Genomic DNA, 26220 nt, shown 5'->3' on the forward strand with positions numbered 1-26220 from the left:
TGAGCTGCTTCCTGAAGGGGAGGTGGTCCTGGGTCAGAAGGAGGTGAGTCGGGAGGGAGTTCCAGGTCTTGGCGGCGAAGTAGGAGAAGGCCCTTCCCCCTGTGGTGGCTCTTCGGATGGGGGGTACGGTGGCGAGGGCGTGGCCGGTCGATCGAAGCTGGCGTTTGGGAGCGTAGAAGTTGAGGAGGTTGTTGAGGTATCCTGGTCCTTGGTTGTGTAGGGCTTTGTGTGCATGGGTGAGGAGGCGGAAGGTGATTCTCTTGTTGACCAGGAGCCAGTGCAGGTCTTTCAGGTGTCTGGAGATGTGATTGCGACGGGGGATGTCCAGGATGAACTTGCTGAGGCGTTCTGGATCCGCTGGAGTCTCTTCTGGAGTTTGGCGGTGGTTCTGGCGTAGAGGGAGTTGCCGTAGTCCAGACGGCTGGTGACGAGGGCCTGGGTGACCGTCTTCCTTGTCTCGGTGGGGATCCACTGGAAGATCTTACGTAGCATGCGCAGCATGTTGAAGCACGACGAGGAGACAGCGTTGACTTGTCTGGTCATGGAGAGGGAGGAGTCCAGGATGAAGCCCAGGTTGCGTGCGTGGTCTGTTGGTTTGGGTGCGCTGCCTAGGGCGGCGGGCCACCAGGAGTCGTCCCAGGCGGAGGGTGAGGATCCCAGGATGAGGACTTCCGTCTTGTCTGAATTCAGTTTCAGGCGGCTGTTCTTCATCCATTCGGCTACCTCTTTCATCCCTTTGTGAAGGTTGGCTCTGGCGGTGGCGGGGTCGTTGGTGAGGGAGAGGATCAGCTGGGTGTCGTCGGTGTAGGAGATGATGTTGAGGTTGTGCTGGCATGCGATGGCTGCGAGGGGGCTCATGTAGACGTTGAAGAGGGTTGGGCTGAGCAAGGAGCCTTGAGGAACGCCACAGATGACTTCGGTGGCTTCTGATCTGAACGGGGGGAGGCAGACACTCTGTGTCCTTCCGGTGAGGAAGGAGATGATCCACTCCAATGCCTTTTCCTGGATTCCGATGTTGCTGAGGCGCTGCACTAGGGTGCGGTGGCATACAGTGTCGAAGGCCGCGGAGAGGTCAAGGAGGATGAGGGCCGCTGTTTCTCCGTTGTCGAGCAGGGTTCGTATGTCTTCGGTCGCTGCGATCAAGGCGGTTTCGGTGCTGTGGTTGGCTCGGAAGCCAGACTGCGAGAGGTCGAGGGATCCGTTTGTCTCGAGGAAGGTGGCCAGCTGCTTGTTGATGGTATTCTCGATGACTTTAGCCGGAAACGGGCGCAGCGAGATGGGGCGGTAATTCTTGAGGTCGGTGGGGTCGGCTGATGGCTTCTTTAGTAGATCGCTGAGTTCGGCGTGCTTCCAGCTCTCCGGGAAGGTGGCGGTGTCGAAGGAGGTGTTGATGATGTCCCGCAGGTGGGGTGCGATGACAACGTCGGCCCTGTTGAAGACGTGGTGAGGGCAGGGGTCGGTCGGAGATCCGGAGTGGATGGAGTTCATCGCGCGGACGGTCTCTTCGGTGCTGACCGGGGTCCAGGCGTGGAGGGTGGTGGTGGAGGGCGGTGGTTCGGTCGTGGCGTGCGTCGGTTGAGTGCAGAAGCTGTCGTGTATGTCCGCGATCTTGTTGTGGAAGTAGGAGGCGAGGGAGTTGCAGAGGTCTTGCGGGGGGTGATGTTGTTGTTTCCGGCGTTGGGGTTGGAGAGCTCTTTAACGATGTTGAAGAGTTCCTTGCTGTTGTGTGCGTTGTTGTCCAGTCGTTCCTTGAATGCAGTATTCTTGGTGGCGTGAATCAGTTGGTGGTGTTTTCGGGTGGCGAGCTTGAGGGCAGTCATGTTGTCCGGTGTTGATTTGCAATGTCTTCTGCATTGTTATGAGCTGTACATTGTGGGGGCTTTTTGGTGATCCGGTTAACTGATGAAATTCTATTTTTACACAAAATAATAGCTTTGTGGAAAATAACAGAAAAGCGGGTACAGTCGCCTAAAACATGCAGAGGAACACAGCGTGAGCAGAATGCAAGAGCTGGCTCAATTAAGACTTTCTACAAAAACCTGGTGTTCCAAAGTTACATCGTATGTGGTCAGCCAGGTTACGCAGGGACTTCTTTGTGTCTGGCACAGATGACTCTGGTAAGGTACTTCCTTTAATTGGTATAATTCCACACTAGGAAGAAATGACATACATTACTGTCATGGTTTTGTTTAAGGATTAAATCCCAAAAGGTAAAGGATATAGCTGTCTGCCTCAACTGTTTACCTATCCTATCCGAAGTGCTAAATAATAATACATTGATTAGTGACCCAGGGAAAAATGGAGGAAGGGATAAGACACCTGAGACACTGGTTCAGAACAGTGCCAACAGCAGCCCTGGAACATCACAGAACAGCTGCTTGGTAGGGCTGGGCGGAATTATAATTCCACTCTTGGAATTGGCTGTATTTGGGTAACTCCGCATTATGCTTGTAACACAGGCAGATTTATTCTGCTCTTCGTTTTTCACAGGAACAACGCAAGGCTCCACACGTGCTTGCGAAAGCGGGTGAGATTTGCCAGGCCCTGCCACAATTTCCAGTCACCATGGAGCTTTATGGTGGCATTTTATAATGCCAGCGGATGTGACTGGTCGCAGTCAGAGAGGGCTGCCATTTGAGTAGCTATTCTCCTGCTCAAGTAGATTCTCTGCTCAAATAGACATTCTACTTGAACGGCAGCAAAATCACCTCAAATGGCTGCGTGCTGTAGCACATCGCATGGTGCCATTCACAGGTGATTTTCAAAGTACCAATGCTAAATTGCAGCGTGAGCAGCATATGTTCCGCTGGTTGGCAGAATTCCGTGGAATCTCGCAGTGTTTTTCTGTAACTCTGTAGAATTCTGAATTATGCCCACCCCTACTGTTTGGTAATCTTGACAGAAAATACAAGACAAAACAAGGCAATGACCAACGCTCAACTTTCCAAGTTTATTGAAGTGAACCATATCCTGAACATCTCCCAATCTGGCTTCTAAAGCGCTTACAGCACCAAGACCACTCTCCCCGCCGCCACAGACGAAGTACGCACCCTTCTTGATCGAGGCAAAACTGCAGCCTTCATCCTTCTAGAACTCTCGGTCACCTTGAATACTGTCTCCAACCGCACCCTAAACACAAGACTCCGCGATACCGATCTCCACAACAAAGCTCTTAACTCACCGGTCGAACACTGAGTCAGACTATCACCGTTACACTCTGAACCTACAGAGATGAGCTGCGGAGTGCCTAAGTGCTCCTCCCTGAGCCCCACTCTCCTCAACATCTATTTTTCCCCACTCGCAGCCACAATCAGGAACCATGGACTCAGCATCATCTCCTATGTCAAAGACACCCAGCTGATTCTCTGCCTCACAAAGGAACCAACAGTCACCAAGAACAATTTTCAAGACGGGATGAAGGCTGTTGAAACCTGGCTGAAGAACTGCTGCCACAAGCTCTACTCAGAGAAGACCAAAGTACTCATCCTGGGCTACACCCCTTCTGCCTGGGATGACTCCTGGTTGGCCGTAGCACTTGGAACCATCCAACCCACAGACCACTCACGAAACCTCAGAATCATCCTTGACTCCTTGCCCACCATGAGCCGCCAGATCAACGATGTCTCATCATCCTGCTTCCACATGCTACGCCTGCACCGAAATATCTTCAATTGGATCCCCACCGAGTCCAGAAGGACGGACACCCATGCACTCATCTGCAGCAGATTCGACTACCTCAGCGCACTCTACACTGACATCACCCAGAAACTCCTCAAGAAATATTTAGAACGCCTCTGCCAGTCACATCCTCAACATCCCCTGTCGCAGCCACATAGCTAGACACATGAAAGACCTCCACTGGCTCCCAGTCAACAAAAGAATCACCTTCAAGCTCCTCACACACAACCACAGAGCCCTATCTGACACGGGATCTGCGTACCTCAACCAACACCTCGCATTCCATGCATCCACCAGAGACATCTGCTCCACCCAACTGGTACCTGCGAACATCCCACGCATCCGCAGGACGACGGCCGGAGGAAGATCCTTTTCCTATCTTGCAGCAAAGACCTGGAACACCCTGCTTCTCCGTCTCAGGCAATCACCATCACTGCCTCAATTCAGGACGACCTCAAAACCTGGCTCTTTGACTGAACCTGAGTGCGTTCTACGGATAAGCAGTCCGCCCCAGTGCCTTGAGACCCTTATTGGTGAGTAGTTGCACTTTACAAGACAACTGATTGATTGACTGTTAGAACTCTTTTGATTAAACAATTAGCAATATACCACACAAGTAGAAATGCATTTTCACCACCACTTGCTTGCTGGGAAGTAGTGTGACTAGCCCTGGTGCTACCAGGATACAGGCCCAGAACAGACAACACTGAGAACAGGAGAATTGAGCTGTTGAGATGGGAGGCTCAAGGTGCAGGAATAGGAGGGAACCAAGAGCATGATGGACGAATAGGATCAGTGGGTATTGAAAATGAGAATGGGAGAAAACAATAAAATACTGCAACACTAACCAGAGTGATGGACTGGTGCAGAAGCAGAGAAGGTGGATACAACCAAGGACATTGACAGGCACCTACCTAGTGGTTTAAGAGGCCTTTATACCACTGCTGCCCTCTCTGACCCAAGTTACCGCCCCTAAGTCAGAGGTAAGTATCACACTAGTTCTCAGATTCGTTTTCATGTCCATGTCTTCATTATTTTTAATTCCTGACCCCTTACGAACTTATATGGGGTTCTAAACCCTTCACATCGAACTGCATGTACAGCATCTCTATCACGTTTTTTATTGTTTCTGACAATTACATGTACAACTCTGTTCTCATCCATGGACCGTCATTGAGGAAATAAATCCACTGAAAAAAGGTGACAAAAACCTACTTCATTATAACACAGAAAAAGAATGCCCTTGAACGCTTGAGGGAATAAAATGACAAACATGCACCATGAGAAAAAAAGTACAAGCTATCCACTTTAGGGCGGAGTTTCTAGTACAGTTCCACATTGACCAAAAATATGTATTTGTAAGCTGTTTTCTACCAGCTGAATTTTAAGAAACTATGGGCCTCATTTATGAAAAGTGACGCATCTCTGCGTGAAAACAGCGATGCGTCACTTTTCACTACGCACTCCTTGCGACACCAATGATGCGTCATATTTAATGTATGACGCATCATGTCGCAAGGACTTACAGATACGTCAGTATTTCTGACGCATCTGTAAGCGCAAAAGTGACGCATTGCTGGAGTGTGTCACAAAAGTGACGCAACTCTAGCAATGCGTCCTTTCACATGGGGAAAGCCCCATGTGAAAGGGCTTGCGTCAGTCTTACGCCTGCTGTGAGGCAGGCGCAAGATTTTGACGCAACAGCATCCTAAAAGTGACGCAGTGAAATCTCATAGATTTCACTGCGTCACTATTACGAGGCTTTTTGCGGGGGAACGCCCCCTCTGCATACATTATACCTGACGCAGGTATAATGTGGCGCAGGGGTTTAAAAAGTGACGCGTCTACCTAGATGCGTCACTTTTTAAATATGGCGCAACAAGGCGCATTTTGTACCCCGCTGGTGCGTCACAAAAAGTGACGCACCGGCGGCGCAAAATTGACGCAAGGCCTCATAAATAAGGGCCTATGTATGTTTTCATTGTTTTTGCAAAACGTGTCTGGAGCTTGACAGTTGCAGTAAGGTTCATTAACACATTAATTTTCATCTCACAGATTACAGGTGCACTCTGGCCATGCAATGTTTCTGTTCATCCAATCACCACTGTACAAGCAGAGGCCTTCACAGTAGAATCTCAAATTCTGATTGGTTTTCAAGAGCCAGCACTCCTAAATGAGGTCTCTGAGAAGCTGCAAGAGATTGTGAGGCGTATACCTGAAGTTATCAACATAAACGTGAAAGGTAATTTATTCTACATGCTTATTTGCATGACTGACTGACACATCTTGGTGTATGCTCTAAGAAGCCTCTATGAATGCATAGTTTAAGAAAATGAGTTACTGGTTGACTAGGTTGTCAATTCAGAGGCAATGTATAAAGTATTTGTGCAACAGTTCAAACAGTAATAACGTGACTACCCCACACAACAAGTATCTCACCTTAGATTAGAAAAATTGAGGAAATTTTTAATAAATAAAAAAGGACCAGAACGACAAAAATCCGATCAGTAGAACAGGAGATATGCAGGTTTGAAGATTTCAGTGAAAAAATTAGCGCAAAGCGCCAACTGTGGATATCTGGTTGCGCCGAACCAAGAATAAATCACAAGTTCAGGCTGACTGCGATGGAGCATGAGCCGGCTACAGAGACCCAGTTAGGCCCGCTATACAAAGTACCTTAAATCCTGTTTTGAGGAGCAGTGCGAGGGTCCACGTGGAAGATGTGTTGCACAGCCGAGGCGATGCGTTGGTTCCAAGATGCAGCAAAGCTGCAGTGCAAGAGCCTGCTTTGTCATCTAGAGTTCTGTCAATGAGGGCTTGCGATGCAAAGCCTGGCATAGAGAATGCATACGCAGTCAGGGTGATCTTTTGGTTCCGAGATGCTGCGAGGCTGCCATGCGGAGTCCGGCGTCGTCATTGAGGCTCCCTTCGATGAGTGATGCGAGAGCCTACACCAAGGATGTGTCACGCAGTGGCAGTTCCATTGAGGCCACGGGCTGCGATGCGAGTCTTTGTGATAGGTAAAATCCATGCAGCGGCGACGATGCATGGGGGTTATGCCATGCAGCACAGAGGATGCATGAGCTTCATGAGGTTCTCAGAGGCTGGCAGAACACCTTAGGCCACTTCCAGGGGTACAGAACTGTGGTAGCACCACTTGGCAGGTTAGCCCCACAGATGGCAGAATTGAGGTGCAGGGTTGAGGTTGTTGGAGCCTTATGTCCCTGAGGCTCAAGTCAGGAGGCCGGCCAACTAGCCCTTGGAGTCACATTGGGGTCCTGGGTTCAACATATGCAGGTCCAGTCCTTCTCACCATGGCAAGAGGGCAGCAGGTCAGCACAACAGGGCAGAAGTCCTTCACAGCAGTAGTCCAGCTGAGTGGCAGTCCTTTCAGAAGCACAGCCGTCCTCCTTCCTGGCAGAGTATCTACAGGTCCAGAAGTGTACTGAAGAGTTGGGGTCTGAGGTCCAATATTTGCGCGCATTTCTGCCTTTGAAGGGCCCAATGCTTCTAGAGGCTTGTCTTTAGAGTGCACAGGTGCCCTGTCTTCCTTGCCATGGCTCCAGACAAACTCCAGGTGGTATGTAGTTTTGTGTGTGGCGGCAGGACACAGCCTATTCAAGTGTAAGTGGGGCTGTGCCCAGCCGATCCCTCCGATCCTGCCAATGATGGCCCATCCAGGCACACCTAAGCTCCCTATTTTGTGTGGCTGTCTAGAAGAAATACACAAAGGCCAACTTTCACCCACACCTAGTCATGTTACCCAGAGACAATCTGCAGGCACCAAATGGCCGAGGCAGAAAAATGCCACCTTTCTGAAAGTGACATTTTCAAAGCTATAATTTAAAAATCTACGTCATAATGTTAGGATTTTTCATTTCAATTCTAAAGACACAAAACATGAATGAGTTACCTGTTTCTGTGTGACTTTACAGCTTATGTGAAATGCTAACTCCAATACTGTGCTATGGTAGATGTAGGCCTTGCAATAGCAAAAAAAATGAATTTTAGAGTTGTTTACTACTAGGACATGTAAAGCTTAAAAAAGTACATGTTCTAATTTTAAATGCAGTTCACCCTGCCCTCTGAGCTGTCCAGGGCCTACATTTAGGATGATTTAAATGTATAAAAAAGAAATGTTTAGGCCTGGCAAAAGAGTTATGTTGCCAGGTCGAAATGGCAGTTTAAAACTGCACCCACAGTCTGCAATGGCAGGATTGAGACATCTTTGAACGTTCTACTTAGATGGGTGGCATAATCAACTCTGCAGGCCCACTAGTAGCATTTAATTTACAGGTCCTGTACACAGGAAGCGCCACTTTACTGAGACTTAGAGGTAAATCTAATATGCCAAATCTACCATGCTTTAATGAGAGAGCACAATCACTCTAGAACAGCATGCCCCCTGATCTAAGGAATACTATGATTCTTCCTTACTTCAGGAAAAACTCAAAAATGGCTGTTTGCTACTTAGGTCTCTCTGTGGTATCCCCGCCTCTCTTGTTCCTAATGCTGGTCTACTGTGGTTAGCACTGGGAAGCTCCATTTCTGGGAAAATCATGTGCTTTACAAATCATATTAACATATTACCATAACATAGCATAACTTCAGCACTGGTTAGCAGGCAAAAAGTTATGGGGAAAACCACTGCAAGGATGCCAGGTCTAACACATGGTGTGCAGTATGATCTTGGAAGTCAAGGCGATCATGGAAAATAATACACAGTAACATTCAAAACTTAAACTCCACGGGTAACACTTCCTTTCTTCATGTATAAAAATATCTGCCCTGTAGTTGAGTGCAGTATGAAGTATGTTTTGTGTGTTATCTGCAGTTTACTACTAATCCCTCTAACTTTAGGCAAAAACAGTCTACAGTTTGTGTCAAGCGCATCAAAAATCTGCACATATCATTCATGGGCTTTACAGTTACCAAATCACATTTGAGACATCAGAACTGGTGCAGCCCAAAGACTGCTTGAATAACAATAACAGCAGCACGCCTGCCTTATAACTTCAAAGCACTCAAGAAAATCACGATTTTCTGTTCCAGTCTAATCTTCACCTCTACTAGGTCAGTGAAACATGTATTACCAATCACCTGATTACTACAATCTCCACTTTAGTTCCTGCTGGCTGTTGGACTCTTTAAGGAGATATGAACAGTAAACAAGTTTATCCATATGTCTCATGGAGTACATTATATCTAGGAAGCGGACAATCATACATCTTCTCAAAATCATCTTTGACTCACTTATGACCCCCTCTCCTTTAGCCAGAAAGGGCTTTTGTCACTTTAGACATTGATGCACAACTTAAGATCCAAATGTTGTCCATAGTAAAAATCTGTTTCTTTAAACTGGGTAGTTTCAGCATCTTATTCCTTTTCTGGCCACATATTTGTAGCTGTACCATAACACAGAGCACCCACCCGCACACCTGCTCGGCACTGTCTGCTGCTGTCTGCTCATCCACTTCATATATAAAACTGGTCTCAGAATCGCAGGATCTGTCAGATATATGAGTTAGAAAAGCGTGACCATATTTCTCACACCAGAAAATATCTTCTAACCGGAAAGACGTTTCTCTTGTCGCGCGGTCAATGCTTGGATCTATAGTATACCTTTTAGATTTGAGAATTTCTCTCTTGTTTTAAGATTTCATGTAAGTACAATTTTTAAAGATTTTTCGTTGCACCAACCTTTAAGTACATCTGTAAAAAGTACATGGATTTTCTTTTAATAAAATGAAATGACATGGACCATGTCAATCCTGTTGTAAACATTTGGTATTTATTGAACAGCCTCACATCCAGTTCTTGGAGCTGACATCTCTGCCTCACATAACTCAAAGTTACACTTATCGCACATAGCATTTTCTGTTTTACCCCTCAAATTGGGTTTTCATAATTCCTGTTAACAACTCGAATAAACAATCACAAAAAAGATGTGGTAGTAACTTGTCTCCCTTTTTGCAGCTATATAATTCAGCATAATATTATTTGTAAAGGACCACGTTTCCATGTTCATGGAAGACAATCATCAACACAATATTTTGACTTAGATGTGTACTTCCTTATATTTCAATGGGTTGTTGAACCATGCACCTTAAACAAAGAACTCTTAGGATTATATCCAATGTTGGTCCATCGATAAGATCACATTGGTTTTCTCCTTAAGGCTAGAAGTAGTCATCAAAGTAACGGATAGAGGGGGCAAGGGTAGAATAAAGGTCCAGCATGGATGTATGACGTTACAACGCATACTTTTACAACGCATACCATTACAACGCGGTATTTACAACGAATACCGTTACAACGCATAGCGCTTAGAGGTGCTGGATAGTGGTAAGTATAATTTTATATTCCAACTCCAGTCCCCGTGGACACTAGGGAAGGTGTTGGATATAAAATTAAACTTATTCCCTATCCTAGAGCGCCCCCCAGCGCAATGCGTTGTAATGGTATGCGTTGTAATGGCTGCGTTGTAGTGGTAGTGCGTTGTAAAAATTGCGTTGTAACCGTTGTATACCGTCCAGCATACATGTCCCTTTATGAGACTATGTAAGTCAAAGGACTAACAGTTCCTGAATACAGAGAAAAAGAGGAGGTTGGGAGTAGCCTGAAGCACCAGATTGGGGGATCTGATTGCTAAGGAGCAAGGCCGTCACACACCCATAAGGGTGCCATGCTTTATCATCTGGCAGCTCCTCTTCGTGCCAGCACTGCAATGACCAACAGGCCCAGCAAGGGGGCTCTTTGCCAGAGTTCTGTTGTTTTTTGCCAATGTGAAGTATGAGGTGCAGTGTTTATGTGTGCAAATGTGAGCAGAATGATGTTATGCGAGGTTAAAAGTGACTAAGGTATACCCTAGTGTTTTAATATGTGGGTTCCTTAGCTAAAGGTAAAAATGATAGGGAACCAGAGATGGGTACCATGGCCTACACCAGCTTGGAGAGTGATAGCTTAAAAGAAGGTCGACATGTTTATTGTCTATTTAATGTCAAAACTGATCATTGCAATTCATTTCCCTGTTGAAGACCTCTTATTATATCCTTTCTTATACCCAAAAACTTCCCAACCTGATTCCCATCATATTTTCTCCCTTCTTTTCACTACCTATGTCTACTTATGTCTACATAACTTATGTCCATCTAGATTTATTAATCAATCTGTTGACTGCCACAGTTCAATCCCTCAGGGCCGGCTTTAGGGCAGTGCGACCGGTGTGGCCGCACTGGGCGCTGACCTGTGGAGGGACTTTGTTTGGCAGTAACTTAGATTAGAGAGGTGAGAGATACTTTTGCCCAGTGGTAGTGAGAGGATCAGAGGAGGCGGTCATGGGGTGTGGGGTGCCAAAAATGACTCACACCGAGCTTGCCCTGCAATGGACTGTTAAATACTAGAGACCACTACCTTGATTCTCGGCTGCATATATTTTCTTGACAGCTTCTTGCTGTTATGAGCTCACACGCAGACACTCTCTCCTCACACCACTGCCAGTACTTAAAACGCCAAGCTATCTAACCTTGTTTTCAAGAACACTCGATGAACTAGGGATTTGTTCATTTTAAAAGCAGGATGGGGACGGAGCTAATGCTTGTACTTTTCCCGGGACTTTTGCACAATATCTTATTCCACTTAACTTCTCATGACCAAACTCTAGACAGCACTGGTGAATGTTATTTTTTCCTCCACAGATGTGAATGAATGCACATACCCTGAACTCAATGTGTGCTCCAAAGAAGAGGTCTGCAGAAATCTAGAAGGCTTCTATAACTGCTATGGCCACCATGAACCTCCTGGCATGAACACCAGCCGACCAGATGATAGATTCCCAGGTAAGACAATGCCACATGGCATCACATTAAGGGAAGATGGCACTGGCACACAACTGGAAAGGTGATGCTAGAGGAGGTTTTTATGTATGTTTAACCCCTTAGGTGCTGCTGTCGGCCGTTGGACGTCGCGAGCACTACCTTCGTAGTGCTGCACACGTCCAATGGCCGACACGGCCCCGCCCGTTTTTGCGGAAGTGCCGCACTGCCGCGAAATCACGGCAGCGGCCAATGCGTTAAAACAGGTCAGGCTAAGACTAACGAGCCAAATATTTTTATGGACTTCACTATTGAGCACATTGGACAAATCCAAATGCTCCATCAGTGGGTACATGGTTTCGTAGGTAATGCAAAATAAATAGCAATTCAAACTTACCACAATAGTTGCTCTTATGAAATGAGATCTGTTCTGCTTTGCCCAAAGCTAAAATCCTCATAAGTGCACACCTAAGCTGTTCAGAGGTAGTACGTTTTCAGCTGGGGTTTGGATGTGAATTCATTTAATTTCTTCTAGGTAATAAAGTGTGCTTTTCACATTATTTTTTATAACGTGGTTATTAGAGTAGCAAGATTTTGAAGGGAAGTTTAGATAACGCAGCATTTGTCCACTTATACAATTTCTGGGTTTAGATCAGTAAGTGCCTTTGGGACACTAGGGTACTTGCTTTTAAATTAAAAAAATTATCATCCGATCTCTCGGCTTCATTATCCAGTCAAAGTACTCGAGAAAGCCATCAACCAGCAGCTCACCGAATTCCTGGAACAGAACCACCCACTGGACGCCTCACAATCTGAATTCCGGGCCAACTATAGCACTGAGACCACACTGTTTGCTGCCACAGATGACATCGGAACACTCCTCGACCACGAAGAAACTGTGGCCCTAATCCTCCTCAACCTCTCAACAATGTCTCCCGCATCACCCTCATCAACAGACTCTACAACATAGGCATACAGCAAGATGCCCTCAAGTGGATCGCCTCCTTCCTAACATGATGCACACAGACCATCCAACTGACTCCCTTCACCTCTGCACCTAGAGACATATGGAGCGTATCACAAGGATCATCCCTCAGCCCCACCCTGTTCAAAATCTACATGACCCCACTTGCAGAGGTTGTCAGATTCCATGGGCTCAACACAGACCTCTACGCAGATGACACTCAACTGATCCTCTCGCTTACTGAGGACCCCTTCAATGCCAAAACCAACTTCTGCAATGCCATGACTATCGTAGCCAAATGGATGAGAGACAACTGCCTCCAACTCAACTCCAATAAAACTGATGTACTGATATACAGAAAGAACACCTACACATGGGATCACAGCTGGTGGCCTGCAGAACTTGGACCCACACCGACTGACCACGCTCGCAACATCGGCATCATCCTCAACAGCTATCTCAGCATGAAATGACAAGTCAACACAGTTGCTTCCTCTTGCTTCGAAACACTTAGCATGGTCCGCAGAATCTTTGGATGGATCCCAACCAACATCAGAAAGACCGTCACTCAGGCCATAATCCCCAGCCGCCTTGACTACGGCAACGCCCTCGACATAGGCATCTCCACCCAGCTCTTCAGAAGACTCCAAACCATACAGAAGGCTGCAGCCAGACTCATCCTGGACCTCCCCAAAGAAACCCATATCACCCACCACTAAGATACATCCACTGGCTCCCCATTCCGAAGAGATGCCAGTCCATGATCCTCACACACACCTGCAAAGCCCTCCATGACCTAAGACCTGCCTACATCAACCATTGACTGAACTTCCACAAGCCCTCCAGACACCATTGCGCCTCTTCAATCGGTCTTGCACACGCACCCGCATCCGTCGCAGCATGGAACAGCCTTCATCTCTAACTCTGTACAGCCTCCTCGCTGGCAGACTTCATACAGACACTCAAGACCTGGCTCTTTGACAGAGAAACATCGCCCAGATACCTCCAGCATGACAGTTCTGTGCTTTACAAATGATTAATTGATTGAAGTCTCCAGGGCAGGTACAAAGAAAGATGTCAGAGGTCACAAAACTTCCTTTTACTTTGCGCCAATGAACCTCTGGTACTAGCTGGAATTAGCAGATGGCAGCCAGCATGACAACTGGCATGTGCTATTGGTGGCTGTATTATGATAATATGAGGAGTTTGTCTGGTGTACTCTTGTGATACAGCTCACTGTGCTATGGATAGTTGGTTTATGGTCATTTATAGATTCTGATTAACGCACATTAATGAAGTAGCTCAATGTATGATAGAAGTACTTGTGGCAATCAGTAAGAATCTGTTACTAAGGCTGGAGCTCTGTGGGAAAGATTAATGCTGAGAGGAGTTGCTGCTCATGGAAGACAAGTTTCAGCAAGGAGCAGTTGAGTTAAGATTTAGTTGCAGTTGTGAGCACTGAAGAAATGTGACAGGAGACAAGATACCATTGATTGGACATTTACAAGACCTGAAGAAGGCCTCTCGTGAGATAGAAACAAAGGGTCATATATTTCCCAAATCTTTGATACATGTGTCAGTCGGTATATGGAGGCAGTCAATGACACGATTTTGCCACCAGCTCTTTAGTATCCTTCGTCTGCTGCAGGTAGTTCTTAGCATCAGGGGTTTCCCATGGCATATAGAGGTCATGCATGACAACAGGCACAATGGAGGTAATCATTACTGACATACGTGAGGGGGGGCACCAACTTCATTTTTTTTTAAATGGTCAACTCCGGGTAGGAGGGAGCAGCAGGCGTCATAAAAGTTCAATTGAGGGAAATGGGCCAGCAAGGGACTTTGTTTGAGTTATCAAATCTCAGCAAGTTCAGGACTCTAATTAATTGAGAACCCACACTACTATGAATTAGTGGCTGAGGATAGTGAATTTCTCTAATACAAGAAAATAATGTTACCACACTAACATAATAAATGAATACAATAACCAGGTATTTAATAGAGTCAAAATATTATTATTTACTTAAAGACAAAAAATTAATTAATGATAAAATATGGTACAGAAAAAAGCATTTCAGATATACAGGGAGTGTATTATATGTTCCACCAATACATCAGAAAGTAAGTCTAAACTGCTAACAGGTAATAACACAATGACTTCAAATCAAAAGTAAATGAAAATCAATCGTGGTTGGTGAATCCCGTGCAGAATTAGACCCAATTGTCGACGTTCCGGTCTTTGCGGTATTATTTCATAAGACCATCATCAGGACATGGGTTTAGTGCATTTGAGTGGTGACCCTTTAAAAATGTGTAACATACACTTCCTATTTAGGTCAGTGATGCTAGCTGAAATAAATCAATTGGCGACAACACTCTGTCGAAGTTAGAATCAGGAGCTTCAAGTGAAAGGAAGCTTTAAGTATTGTTTAAAAAAAAACGAACAAAACTGGTTCAATGGCAGCTGATGCGTTGTCACGATTTCAAAAGTCGAGAGCAAGGGGGTGATGCACGAAAGCCAGAGAGACTCAACGATGCACATACACGTTGCCACAAGCCACACAAAAAATAATTTCCATACTAGTGTTTAAGACCCAGTACACTTCCCCTACCACCCTCTGTCTTCTACTCTTTGGACACCAGCTCTTTAATAGTTCCCTTTCATACTATGACAGGTTGATCGCTAGAGCTAGAGGGCCGGTTGGTTCCTTCATCTTACCTCTTACTTTTGATTCTCAGAGCACCTCGATGGACAAACAGGAGCCTCCATCCCTGTCTTCCTGCTGGCAGGATTAGTTAACTTATATGGTCAGCCACAGATGCAACTCACACCTAGGGTACCATTACCAGTAGCAATCTTTGAAGGGAAGTTATCCTCCTTCATCTTGCAGATGACAACATATCCCCTGCACAAGTTAGAAATTACTTTCGTAGCACTCGTACACAGACGTTTCGGGGTGCTGAAGAAGACAACACACAGAGATAAAATAAGTTAACAGGGAACAGTTAGAAAATATGTAAAAGCCTAACAAGTTTTCAGTCTTTTCCTAAAGGTTATGAGGGAAGGAAGCCCATGAGGGCTGTCCCACGTGAATGCTCAAAGCAGGGTACCACTCTTCTGCATGAATGGTTGCACACGCCTATATCCTGTTGGTGGGAAATGGATACTTAGGAGTTGATTAAATGTAAAGCAAATAATTACATTTGGAAGATACTCTAGTTCCAGCGGTATAGCTTGTTCATAATCTGTATTTCTTAAACTGAGCTATTTTTCTTTCTTTCATTTTCTTTCGGATTTGTATGATCCTGTCTCCTGTTTTTTGTATTTTATTTTGCTTTATCCTCTTTCCTTTGGTTGTTCTACCTTCCTTTGTCTTCTGTGTTATTTCCCCTCTCATCAAACCTACTGCGTTTCTATCTCCTCCTTTTCATTTTTTTACCAAATTGTCTTATCTTTCATCACTATATTCCTTCCTTCCATTTCCTGCCATCCCTCCCTTCATCTTGCTTTCTGTCTGCTCTCTTTCCCATTCCTTCAAATCTTCTGTCATTTGTTTTACTTCACCACCCGTTCTATGCCCTTTCTTCCCTCACTACCATACTTCCATTTTTCGTTTCTTCCACGATATGTTAACTTTCTTTCTTTCTTACATTCTATTTTTTTTTTACTTCACTCCCTCCATACTTTCCCTTTCCTCGCTCACATCTTCCACACTTCCTTCCATCCTCTCTTTCTTCTTTTTTTCCTGTGTACCTCTGTACGCCCATATTCTCTTGTGCATAATATCTCAATCAAACACACCCATCTGCCTAGTCCTATTTGCCCACTTCTTCCTTCTTCCTTTCTGCACTTTCTTTGCATTCTCTCGTTCTTCCATTTGATCATGTTTTCTTGCATCTTCCCCCTTTCATACCTATCCAGATACGATGAACTCCACACCACGATCAGCACTAAGTCCTTTTACAAGCAATAATAGGTCGGTCCATGAAGGGATGACAACACCTGTCTTGCCTTCCAGGCTTACCGATCCATGGTGCTGTAAGTATTGTTATTTTCTTTCGTGTTTTTAGGCCTTGGAATAGCTGTTGAAGCAGATGTCAACATTGTGTTAACATGCAAATAAGGTCACAATTATAATTCAGAAAACAGTCACTCTGCAATGCTATACAGTTACATAGCATAGCTTCTGACCAATTTAAGAGGATCAAAAAATACCCTATTTACTCGAAGGCTGCTAGAATATGGAAAGAAATACTGATCACATCCCAAAGACTTCTATAGCTGAAATACATTTGAAGAAATTACACGTGATTTGAGTGATGTGCTACTGGTAGCACATTAACACAAACTATACATGTGTATGCACCTTTTGAGGTCCTGTACTCATAGTTAGAGGAGTCATTTGCCACATTATTGTTAGACCTGTCAGCCTTAGGGTGGTCTTCCCCAAAATGTTTGCCTCCCTACTCCATATTTGCTTATCTTGTTTTCGCTGGCCTTAGGACTCTGCACACTTTATCACTGCTAACCAGTGCTAAAGTCAATCAATCAACCCCGTTAGGGTCTCAAGGCGCTGGGGTTGGGGAGTCTTGGCTGATACTGATCGAAAAGCCAGGTCTTGAGAAGTTTCCTGAAGGCCAGCAGGTCCTGAGTCTGTAGTAGGCTGGTAGGGAGAGCGTTCCAGGTCTTGGCGGCGAGGTAGGAGAACGATCTGCCGCCGGCGGTGGATTTCCGGATACGAGGAATTGTGGCGAGGGCGAGGTTGGCTGAGCGGAGGCTTCGGGTGGGGGTGTAGAAGCTGAGTCGGTTGTTGAGGTATGTGGGTCTGGTGTTGTGTAGTGCTTTGTGTGGGTGAATGAGGAGTTTGAAGGTGATCCTCTTGTTGACGGGGAGCCAGTGCAGGCCTCTCAGGTGGGGTGATGTGGCTGCGTCGGGGGACGTCGAGGATCAGTCATGCTGAGGCGTTCTGGATTCGTTGTAGTCGTCTCAGGAGCTTGGTTGTTGTTCCTGAGTAGAAGGCGTTCCCGTAGTCGAGTCTGCTGGTGATGAGGGCCTGGGTGACGGTTTTTCTCGTGTCGGGGGGGATCCATTTGAAGATCCTGCGGAGCATTCGGAGGGTGTTGAGTCAGGACGCGGAGACGGCGCTGACTTGCCTGGTCATGGGGAGGGTGGAGTCGAGGATCACCCCCAGGTTGCGTGTGTGGTCTGTGGGCTCCGGGGCTGTGCCTAGCGATGTGGGCCACCAGGAGTCGTCCCTGGCTGATGGGGTGGGTCCGAGGATGAGGACCTCCGTCTTGTCTGAATTCAGCTTCAGCCTACTGTCCTTCATCCAGTCGGCTACGGCCTTCATTCCTCTGTGGAGGTTGGCTTTAGCGGTGTGGGGGTCTTCGTTGAGGGATATGATCAGCTGGGTGTCGTCTGCGTAGGAGATGATGTTGAGGTTATGTTGTCGTGCGACGTGGGCGAGCGGTGCCATGTAGATATTGAACAGCGTCCGGCTGAGGGAGGATCCCTGTGGGACGCCGCAGATGATCTCTGTGGTTTTTGAGCGGAAGGGTGGGAGGCGGACGCTCTGGGTTCTGCCGGAGAGGAAGGATGTGGTCCATGCCAGGGCCTTCTCTTGAATTCCGGCGTCATGGAGACGTGCTGATAGGGTTTGGTGGCAGACTGTGTCAAAAGCTACTGATAGGTCCAGGAGGATGAGGGCTGCTGTTTCTCCTTTGCCCATCAGGATCCTGATGTCGTCAGTGGCGGCGATGAGGGCGGTCTCGGTGCTGTGGTTGCTGCGGAATCCGGATTGGGAAGGGTCTAGGATGTTGTTGTCTTCGAGGTAGCGGGTTAGCTGTTTGTTGACAATCTTCTCTGTCACTTTGCCGGGAACGGGAGCAGGGAGATGGGCCAGAAGTTCTTGAGGTCCTTGGGGTTCGCCTTTGGCTTATTCAGAAGGGTGTTGATCTCGGCGTGCTTCCAGCTTTCCGGGAAGGTTGCTGTCTCGAAGGAACTGTTGATTGTTTTCCGGAGGTGGGGTGCGATGGTTGTGCTGGCTTTGTTGAAGACGTGGTGAGGACAGGGGTCGGATGGGGATCCGGAGTGGATGGAGTTCATGGTTTTGATGGTGTCTTTGTCGCTGACGTGGGACCAGGCGGTCAGGCGACTGGTGCGGGTGGTGATCGCAGGGGTGGTGGACTCAGTGGTGGGTGCGGGGGTGTCAGAGTTGAAGCTGTTGTGGATGTCGGCGATCTTGCGGTGAAAGAAGGTGGCCAGGGAGTCGCACAGGTCTTGTGATGGTGGGATGTCATTGGTGTTGGAGCTGGGGTTGGAGAGTTCTTTCACGATGCTGAAGAGCTTGTTGGTGTTGTGTGCGTTGTTGTCCAGGCGGTCTTTGAAGGCGGTCCTCTTGGCGGTCCTGATGAGTTGGTGGTGTCTGCGGGTGGCGCTTTTGTGGGCTCAGTGGCTGTCTGGTGTTCGGTCGTGGAACCATTTTTTCTCCAGCTACCGACAGGTGCGCTTGGAGATCCGGAGGTCTTCGTTGAACCAGGTGGCTTTCTTGTTGGTGTGGTTGGTTGTGCAGGTCTTGAGAGGGGCGAGGGTGTCGGCGCAGTCGTTGATCCACTGTTTGAGGTTGGTCGCGGCGGTGTCTGGGTCGGTGGGGTCAGTAAATGTGCTTCCGCCTTAAAACATGGTGACATTGCACTACACCCAGTTAACATATTTATTGTACTTATAAATCTCTAGTAAATTGGTACTATATGTACCCAGGGCCTGTAAATTAAATTATACAAGTGGGCCTGCATCACATATTGTGCCATCAACTTTAGTAGCCCTTTAAACATATTTCAGGCCTGCCATTGCAGCCTGTGTGTCCAGTTTTAAACAGCCATTTCGACCTGGCAAAGTAAACATTTTGCCATACCCAAGCCTGCCTTTTTAAAACATATGTCCCCCTAGGGTAGATCCTGGTCAACTCAGATGGCAGGGTGCAGTGTATTTAAAAGTTTGGACAAGTACCTTTAAGTTTTACATGTCCTGGTAGTAACAAATTCTTACATTTGTTTTTCAGTACTACAAGGCCTACCTCTTCCATTGGATTACATTGAGATTACATTATTACATTTAATAATCCGTAACTTCCAAAAGTGAACGGGTAAGCTGTTACTTTGGAATTGTGATGAAAAATTGTAATGAAAATCCTCTCTTATGGTAAAATCGGTTTTCTAAATTGCAATTTTGAAAATGCCACTTTTAGAAAGTTGAAGAGAAGAACTAGGACAAAAGTCTTAGACAGAAAGTGCACTACTTCCTGCACTCAAAAGAGTGTCTCGAACATGTTGAACTTCAACTAAACTCATTTGTAAATTTACGCAAAGCTTGAACTCCAACTCAAGCAACAAATTAATGAATCAAAAGTGTCCCAAATGAGTGTCTGTGACACCCTCAATCCGTTACTTCATGGATTTGAATTTATTCGAAATTGAATTTTTCCGAATAAAGTTCCTTTCAAATGTTGATCATACATATCAGTCGTGGGTCACATAAATCCCAATGCATTTTTGGTGTTAAGCCCACCCTTCCTCATGGGAATCTACAAACAAATAATAATACCAAATAATGTATATCTAATTGAGTCACATAGATACATATAATAGATCAAAGGTCCTCAGTCCTGTGAGGTAGTTATGAACAGGAAATGTATAATGAGTGAGAAGAACCCAAGTAAAGCACCAACATTTTGGGCAAATGTCATCAAAACACAGCTCAAGAAAGAAAAGGTCTGAAAAAGGAAAGAAAAAAAGAACTCTGAAAAGAAGTGAACCTAATAGGGCTTTTATGCACAACTTGTAAAAACAAAAGGAAAATGTAAGTGACATCCTCCAAAGAACATGCTCACCCCAGCGCAAGACAATCCACAGCGCAGTATTCCAAATGTTCTCTAACCCAGTGAGTGTTACCCTCAAGGATAACTGTGCACTCATGCCTTACTGTGAGCCAACATGCGCCCATCGTGAAAGTCTCCACAAAATATGCATATATACCTCCACGCCAGATATCCTGTCCTGAATTGTCTGTTGTATGTATCTTAATGGTACGCAGTGATGCTGGAGACTGTTCTTATATCACAAGAGGGAGTTAGATCACTCGTACAAATCCTAATTGTGTGGCCTACTCACAAGAGCTACTTTCAATGTTACACTGTAAGTAAAACAATGACTCCTAGTCTCCAGTCTTAACCTTATTTTTGCACAACACATAGTTCCAGAGCAAATAGCACTCACCAAATGTCTATTTTTAAGTGTGCATTGCTAGCCAAATGTGTCCTGTGGGCCTTGCACACCACTTTAATGCTTGTGAAGAGAACGCAAACTGAGGTTTTTCCATGCAACTGGACCACTGTCTGCTGTAAATTAAATGGGTTGACAAGAGTTGTTTTCTGTGTCGAACTACGCTAACTGCCAACTACCCTAAGGCCCACTTACTTGCCAGATGACTCTTAAACGTGGCTCAGACTGCCGTCGTATAGTCACTGTGCTTCAAAAGTGATACGAATTCAACCATGACTTTTGAGTAACCCGCCTGATTCCTCCGTGAATACGTGCCATGCTTTCACCTGTGGTGGAGATAGAAATAGGTCAGAGCAGTTCTTTGACAGTCTAAAGTGAAAGCAATATGTCTGCCACAATATGACAGCATCTAATACCCACAATGTAATGTGTTGTAACTTGAGGACCTTTGATCTATTATATGTATCTATGTGACCAATTTGCTTTTTGCTCCTCCCCATCCCGTAACTAGCTGCAATAACTTTGGTGTGGAAGCATCTTTTGGTATACATTTTGCCCTTGCCCTCAGCCCAGAATTTTCCCTTCATCTGGAACACACCGAAGTAGACAAGGGTCCAAAGTATCTGTTGAGAAAATGGCCTCTGCCCATACGGACGCTCATCACCCCATCCTTTCTGACACTGTGAAAAATGTTATTGTTGGTTGAGAGCGTGAAACCCTACTCAACCAACAGCCACAATCCCCGTCAGTTTGAGCCACAAAAAGTTACTAAATTAACCTGTGGTAGCTTGACACAGCAGCAGACATGCTTAACTTAGAGGCAATGTCTAAAGTATTTAAACAGCACTAAAACAGAAAGAAAGTTACAACACAACACAAGAAAATCCCACACTGATATAGAAAAATTGAGTAAATCTTAAAAAATTACTTGGCACCAAAATAACAAAAATCCAATCAATAGAATTGAAGTTAGAAATGTTTAAAGTTTAAAGAGAAAAATAGCACCTAAAAGATCAAAGCAAGATCAAAGCACCAACCATGGACATCTAGTTGCGTGAGACAAGGAGCAAAGTTGCAATTTATGGTCAACCACGATATAGTGTGGATCAGATACACAAAGTGTATTGAGCCTGCTCTCTGCTTTGCTTCAGACTTATAAAGATTTTAGAAGAAAACTGTCTCAGAGAGTAAAGTTCCGCAGGGTAAAGCAGGAGGCAGTGTCTGAGGAGTAGCATCATCGTTGGGGAGCTGCTGAATGGAGTAGTGGTGAATATTTCATTGTTTGGACTTAGTCTCTTTAATGGAACTGGAAAATCTCCAGTGTGACAAAGGTGCAGGCTGTATCTGATGAGGGCTTCACAAGCCCAGATACCCCTTCTGCGTAGAGCCGCTGAAGAGGATTTGCTGCTTTGGAGAAGAATGTAGTTTGACTGCTGTGCGGTCAGGCTGACCTGTGATGCACCTTGGGCAGATCGGGGAGCAGGTAGGTCCCGGTCTCTTCTCGGTTCTCAGCACACTCTTTGGCAGAAAAGTTTCTATGTCCCACGTTTTGGATTTGGGCTAACTGAGCGTCTTTAGCACTACGTTCAAGGGTCCAGGGTTGGAGGAGCACAACTTGAAGGGTCGGGACTCACTCAGGTTGGGTTCAGGTGTTTTTTCAAGATAGTTAAAGCTTTTACTGTCCCTTTGACTCTGATGAGGAAGCCAGTCAACTAGCCTTTTGAGTTATTCTGGAAGTCTTGGGTTCAAGCATGAAAGGACTCATCAGACAGCAGGGCTGTCCTCTGAGGGAACAAGGTGGGCTTCAGACAGCTGGACAGTCCACTTGGCGCAGCAGGGCAGTCCTCTGAAATACATAGCAGGTCACAGGCAGCAGGGCAGTCCTCTGAGAGTACTTCACAGTTCCAGAAGTGAACTGTAGAATGGGTTTGAGGGCCCGATGTTTATACTTGGTGCAAACATTGAAATGGGAGAATCTTATGGAGTTTTCCCTCACAGAGTTGTTTGGAATTTCCTGCCTCCCTCTCCTGGTACCAGTCTGTCTACAGGCACAATAAGCTAGCGTGACTTTCTTTGCTTGTGAGCTGAGGCAAGTAAGTATGTGCATAGCCTCACCCCCCAATCCTGCCTTGGGTGGCCCATTCTGCCAACACCCAGACCTGCTATTGTGTGGCTCTCTGGAAGGAATACAGAAAGGATAAGTACACCTAGTCATGTCACCCAGGAAACAAGCTGCAGGCACCAAATAGGGAAAGAAAATACCGACTTTCTAAACGTGGCATTTTCAGAATTGTAACTTAAAATCATATTTTACCATTAAAGAGGTTTTAATTTGCAATTAATCAGACACCAAATATGCCATTTCCACCTGATCACAAACAAAAGTTATCACCTATTTAATGTTATAAGGTAACCCAATTTTAACCTATGGGCGAGGTACTCCTTGCAATCCTGAAAAACAAAATTGAATTGTTTTCAATACCAGGACATGTAACACCTAACAGTACATCTAACTTTTTAAATACACCTTATCCTGTCTTATAGGCTGTTTAGGGTCTACCTTAAGGGTGACATATATGAATTAAAATGGAAGGTTTAGGCCTGGCAAAATGTCAAATCGAATTGGCATTTTAAGTATGTATACAAGCTGCAATGACAGGCCTGAGACATGTTATTAAAGGGCTGAAGGCCTACTAGTACCATTTCATTTACCAACCCTGGGTACATAGTGTATCCCTTTACAAAGGACTTACATGTAAGGTCAATGTGACATTTGGATGTAAGCTAATTTGACCACATTTACAGGAGAGGGCACAATCACTTTAGTAAAGTGCAAAGAATACCAAAAGCTAATAAAATGGGGTTAAACAGGAGGAGTGAAGCAAAATGTTTGAAGGTGGCTCTGCAGTAAAGGCCAGGTCCAACAGACACTAATAACCCTAAATCTTTCAGTAAGTAGATCTTGACTGCTTTAGACAATTTATTTCCGATGATATCTATAAAGCAGCATTAATCCCTTGCTACTGCATGTGATTCTCACAGGCACTCTGGGAAGCAAAACAACAACTCAACATCTTGAATTCAAGTAGAGACCACATTATCTCCTACAGTATGAAGACATTTATTTAAAGGCACTGTTCGATTACAAAAAGAATATCTATAGTACGAGAAGAAACATTTATGGTATGCTGTACTTCTCCCAGTAAAATCAGATTAAATATTCTTAAAAGTCTGAGTTTACTGGAAGGATGCAATTCATCTTGTGTGTTGTCGCAAGGCCTCAGTGATGATTTCTTCATTTGTGTTAATGGAAGCATCTTGTTAATAAGTCCCACGGACAATTATGCATTCGATATCAGATATGCTTTCAAGCGTTCCTCCTATCGAAGAAAACCTTGTGCTCACCACAGTTAATGCCTTAACTGCTGGATCTACTCTTGATTCTTTTTCTTCAACACTTCTTAAACACTGCACTTCTATCTTTGCTTCACTATTAACCTGGCTATACCCCAATCTCTGTTTTCATGACAAGTACCCAAGTCATCCAAGTCATGAAAACGAGGTCTGGTCCTCCTTACATTACTCATACAGACCCATTTCACTTCTTCCAAACCCTGTCAAAATCCTTGGGTGCTAGGTAACCATGCAGCTGTCATTCTATGTTGAATCCACTCGTTACTTGGATCCTCAACAATCTGTATTTTAATATGGTTTAAGTACTGAGTTAGTTATGAATGGTGTGTCCAATGAGTTATGAATGATGAATGTAGTTGGACTCTGGAAATTGACTGTAACAATTTAGTTTTACCTTTCAGCAGCCTTTGATATGGTCTCCCATTCTATCCTTACTTCTCTCATTTAAGAGAAGCAGATGAAGCAAGAGTCTGTGCCCTTAACTGGTTTGTATCGTTTGTCTTGACTCAGTCTGAATGATCTCCGGTGGTATCAACGGCACCTTTTCAATCCATTTTTTAAGTATAACTGTTTATATTGAATTTTGATTCGAACACATACCGTTGTCTACATCCTAAAGGGGAAGTGGATAGAAATTAGTCATAGAGCAAGACCAAGAAATAAACTGTGCTCCAGACACTCCCCCCGCTCCTGTCTCTGACCTCATCTGGTGTGTCATGTAATATGTTCTTAAGTCAAGAAGTTGTAGGTCAGTTCTTGTAGGTTTCCAAATGGGAAAAGGTTCACTAATCTTGTGGGGAGAGAAGACATGACTCCCTAAGGATGAGTCGGATCACTTTCAGGTACCCGGGACATGTTTGTTCCAGGTAATCTCAGGATAATATTTGTATGAAGGGGTCACAGATAACTTCATATGATAACTTCATATGAGGCTGGGTTGTGTTACATTGCCATTGCTAGGTTTTCCATTGGCGATATCTCCCAGAGGTGGGCCCTAAGCGTCTCAAGATACTCTGAAGTGCTGCAACCAAGGTCCTCGCAACCTGATTCCCTCTAATGGATTTTAAGGTTGCCTAGATATTTGAGTGTCATACGTGATATCGATTACCTTAAGCACCCCCGTTCAGTGTGTATGAAGCTTGTTGCATTGCCAGAGTAGGTGTAGCAGGGTTTTTGGAACTTCATATTCTCCCCAGTAGTTGACAGATTTTGTCATGCTCCACTGTGCATTCCTTTCTGGGGTCTTATACCAATATGTCAGGAGTTTATATTGGGTTTACTGCTAGCATACATCTGTTGGAAATCTGTGCTCTCTGTCAAATATTTTACACCATTCTTTGCGTGAAGGTTTATAGCCCCGTTTCCTCTCTCAGCATCATTTCTCTGGTGTTTTTTTGGCTTTGCGAGAGTCAAGGACAAAGGTAGACATCAGAGTCCTCTGGGAAGCCCATATTTAAGCCATTTATCTAGTCAAGTAAGTGGCCTAGCTATTCCCTCCCTCATTGTATGGTGAAGGACCCAGTGGCGCAACTGAGTGTATGTGAAGCATTTGATGGGAAGGATGTGAACCTGAGCCGGGGAGCTACCTTGTCCCATATCCGTAGGGTTGCTCTGGTTACCGGTGAGGTGTATAGAACCCAGCTTCATTGCAACTTTTTCTTGAAGGATACTTGCCAAAAGGGAATATTTATTTGAGTTGATCTATGTAGTATCATTGCATCTGTGGGTCCATCGTACCCCATTCTACCAGGACCAAATCTGTGCTGCCTAATGAGGGACCTTCGTAACCAATTTGTAGAGGATGTGGTTCGCACTTCATGGAACTTTATTTTGCCAGGTGTAGGAGTTGAGCAACATTTGAAGTTGCTTAAGGGGAGGCACAGGTAGTGGCAATGGTATAGATTGAAGAAGATAGTGTCTGTTGCAAGATTTTAATTACTGCTATTCACCCCATCCAGGCGAACCGTTTGGTGTACCAGCTCTGAAATTCTTGCTGGAGTTTTTTAATTAAGCATGTGTAGTTTAGGTTGGTCACTTCAGTAGGGGTAGGGACTATGAGGATTCCTAAGT

General features: G+C 45.3%; 1 protein-coding gene across 1 annotated transcript in view; it reads left to right on the forward strand.

The window, feature by feature from the left end:
- Window positions 1-26220, forward strand: part of LOC147698856 (uromodulin-like 1) — a 569037-nt gene that overhangs the window by 194475 nt on the left and 348342 nt on the right. Inside the window, exons 5-7 of the mRNA XM_086935447.1 lie at window positions 5734-5920; window positions 11376-11516; window positions 16379-16495. Of these exons, the coding sequence (XP_086791573.1) occupies window positions 5734-5920; window positions 11376-11516; window positions 16379-16495 (445 nt within the window). The remainder of the gene's footprint in view (window positions 1-5733; window positions 5921-11375; window positions 11517-16378; window positions 16496-26220) is intronic.

This window comes from Lissotriton vulgaris, chromosome 8 (assembly GCF_964263255.1).
Source record: "Lissotriton vulgaris chromosome 8, aLisVul1.2, whole genome shotgun sequence".
NCBI lineage: Eukaryota > Metazoa > Chordata > Amphibia > Caudata > Salamandridae > Lissotriton > Lissotriton vulgaris.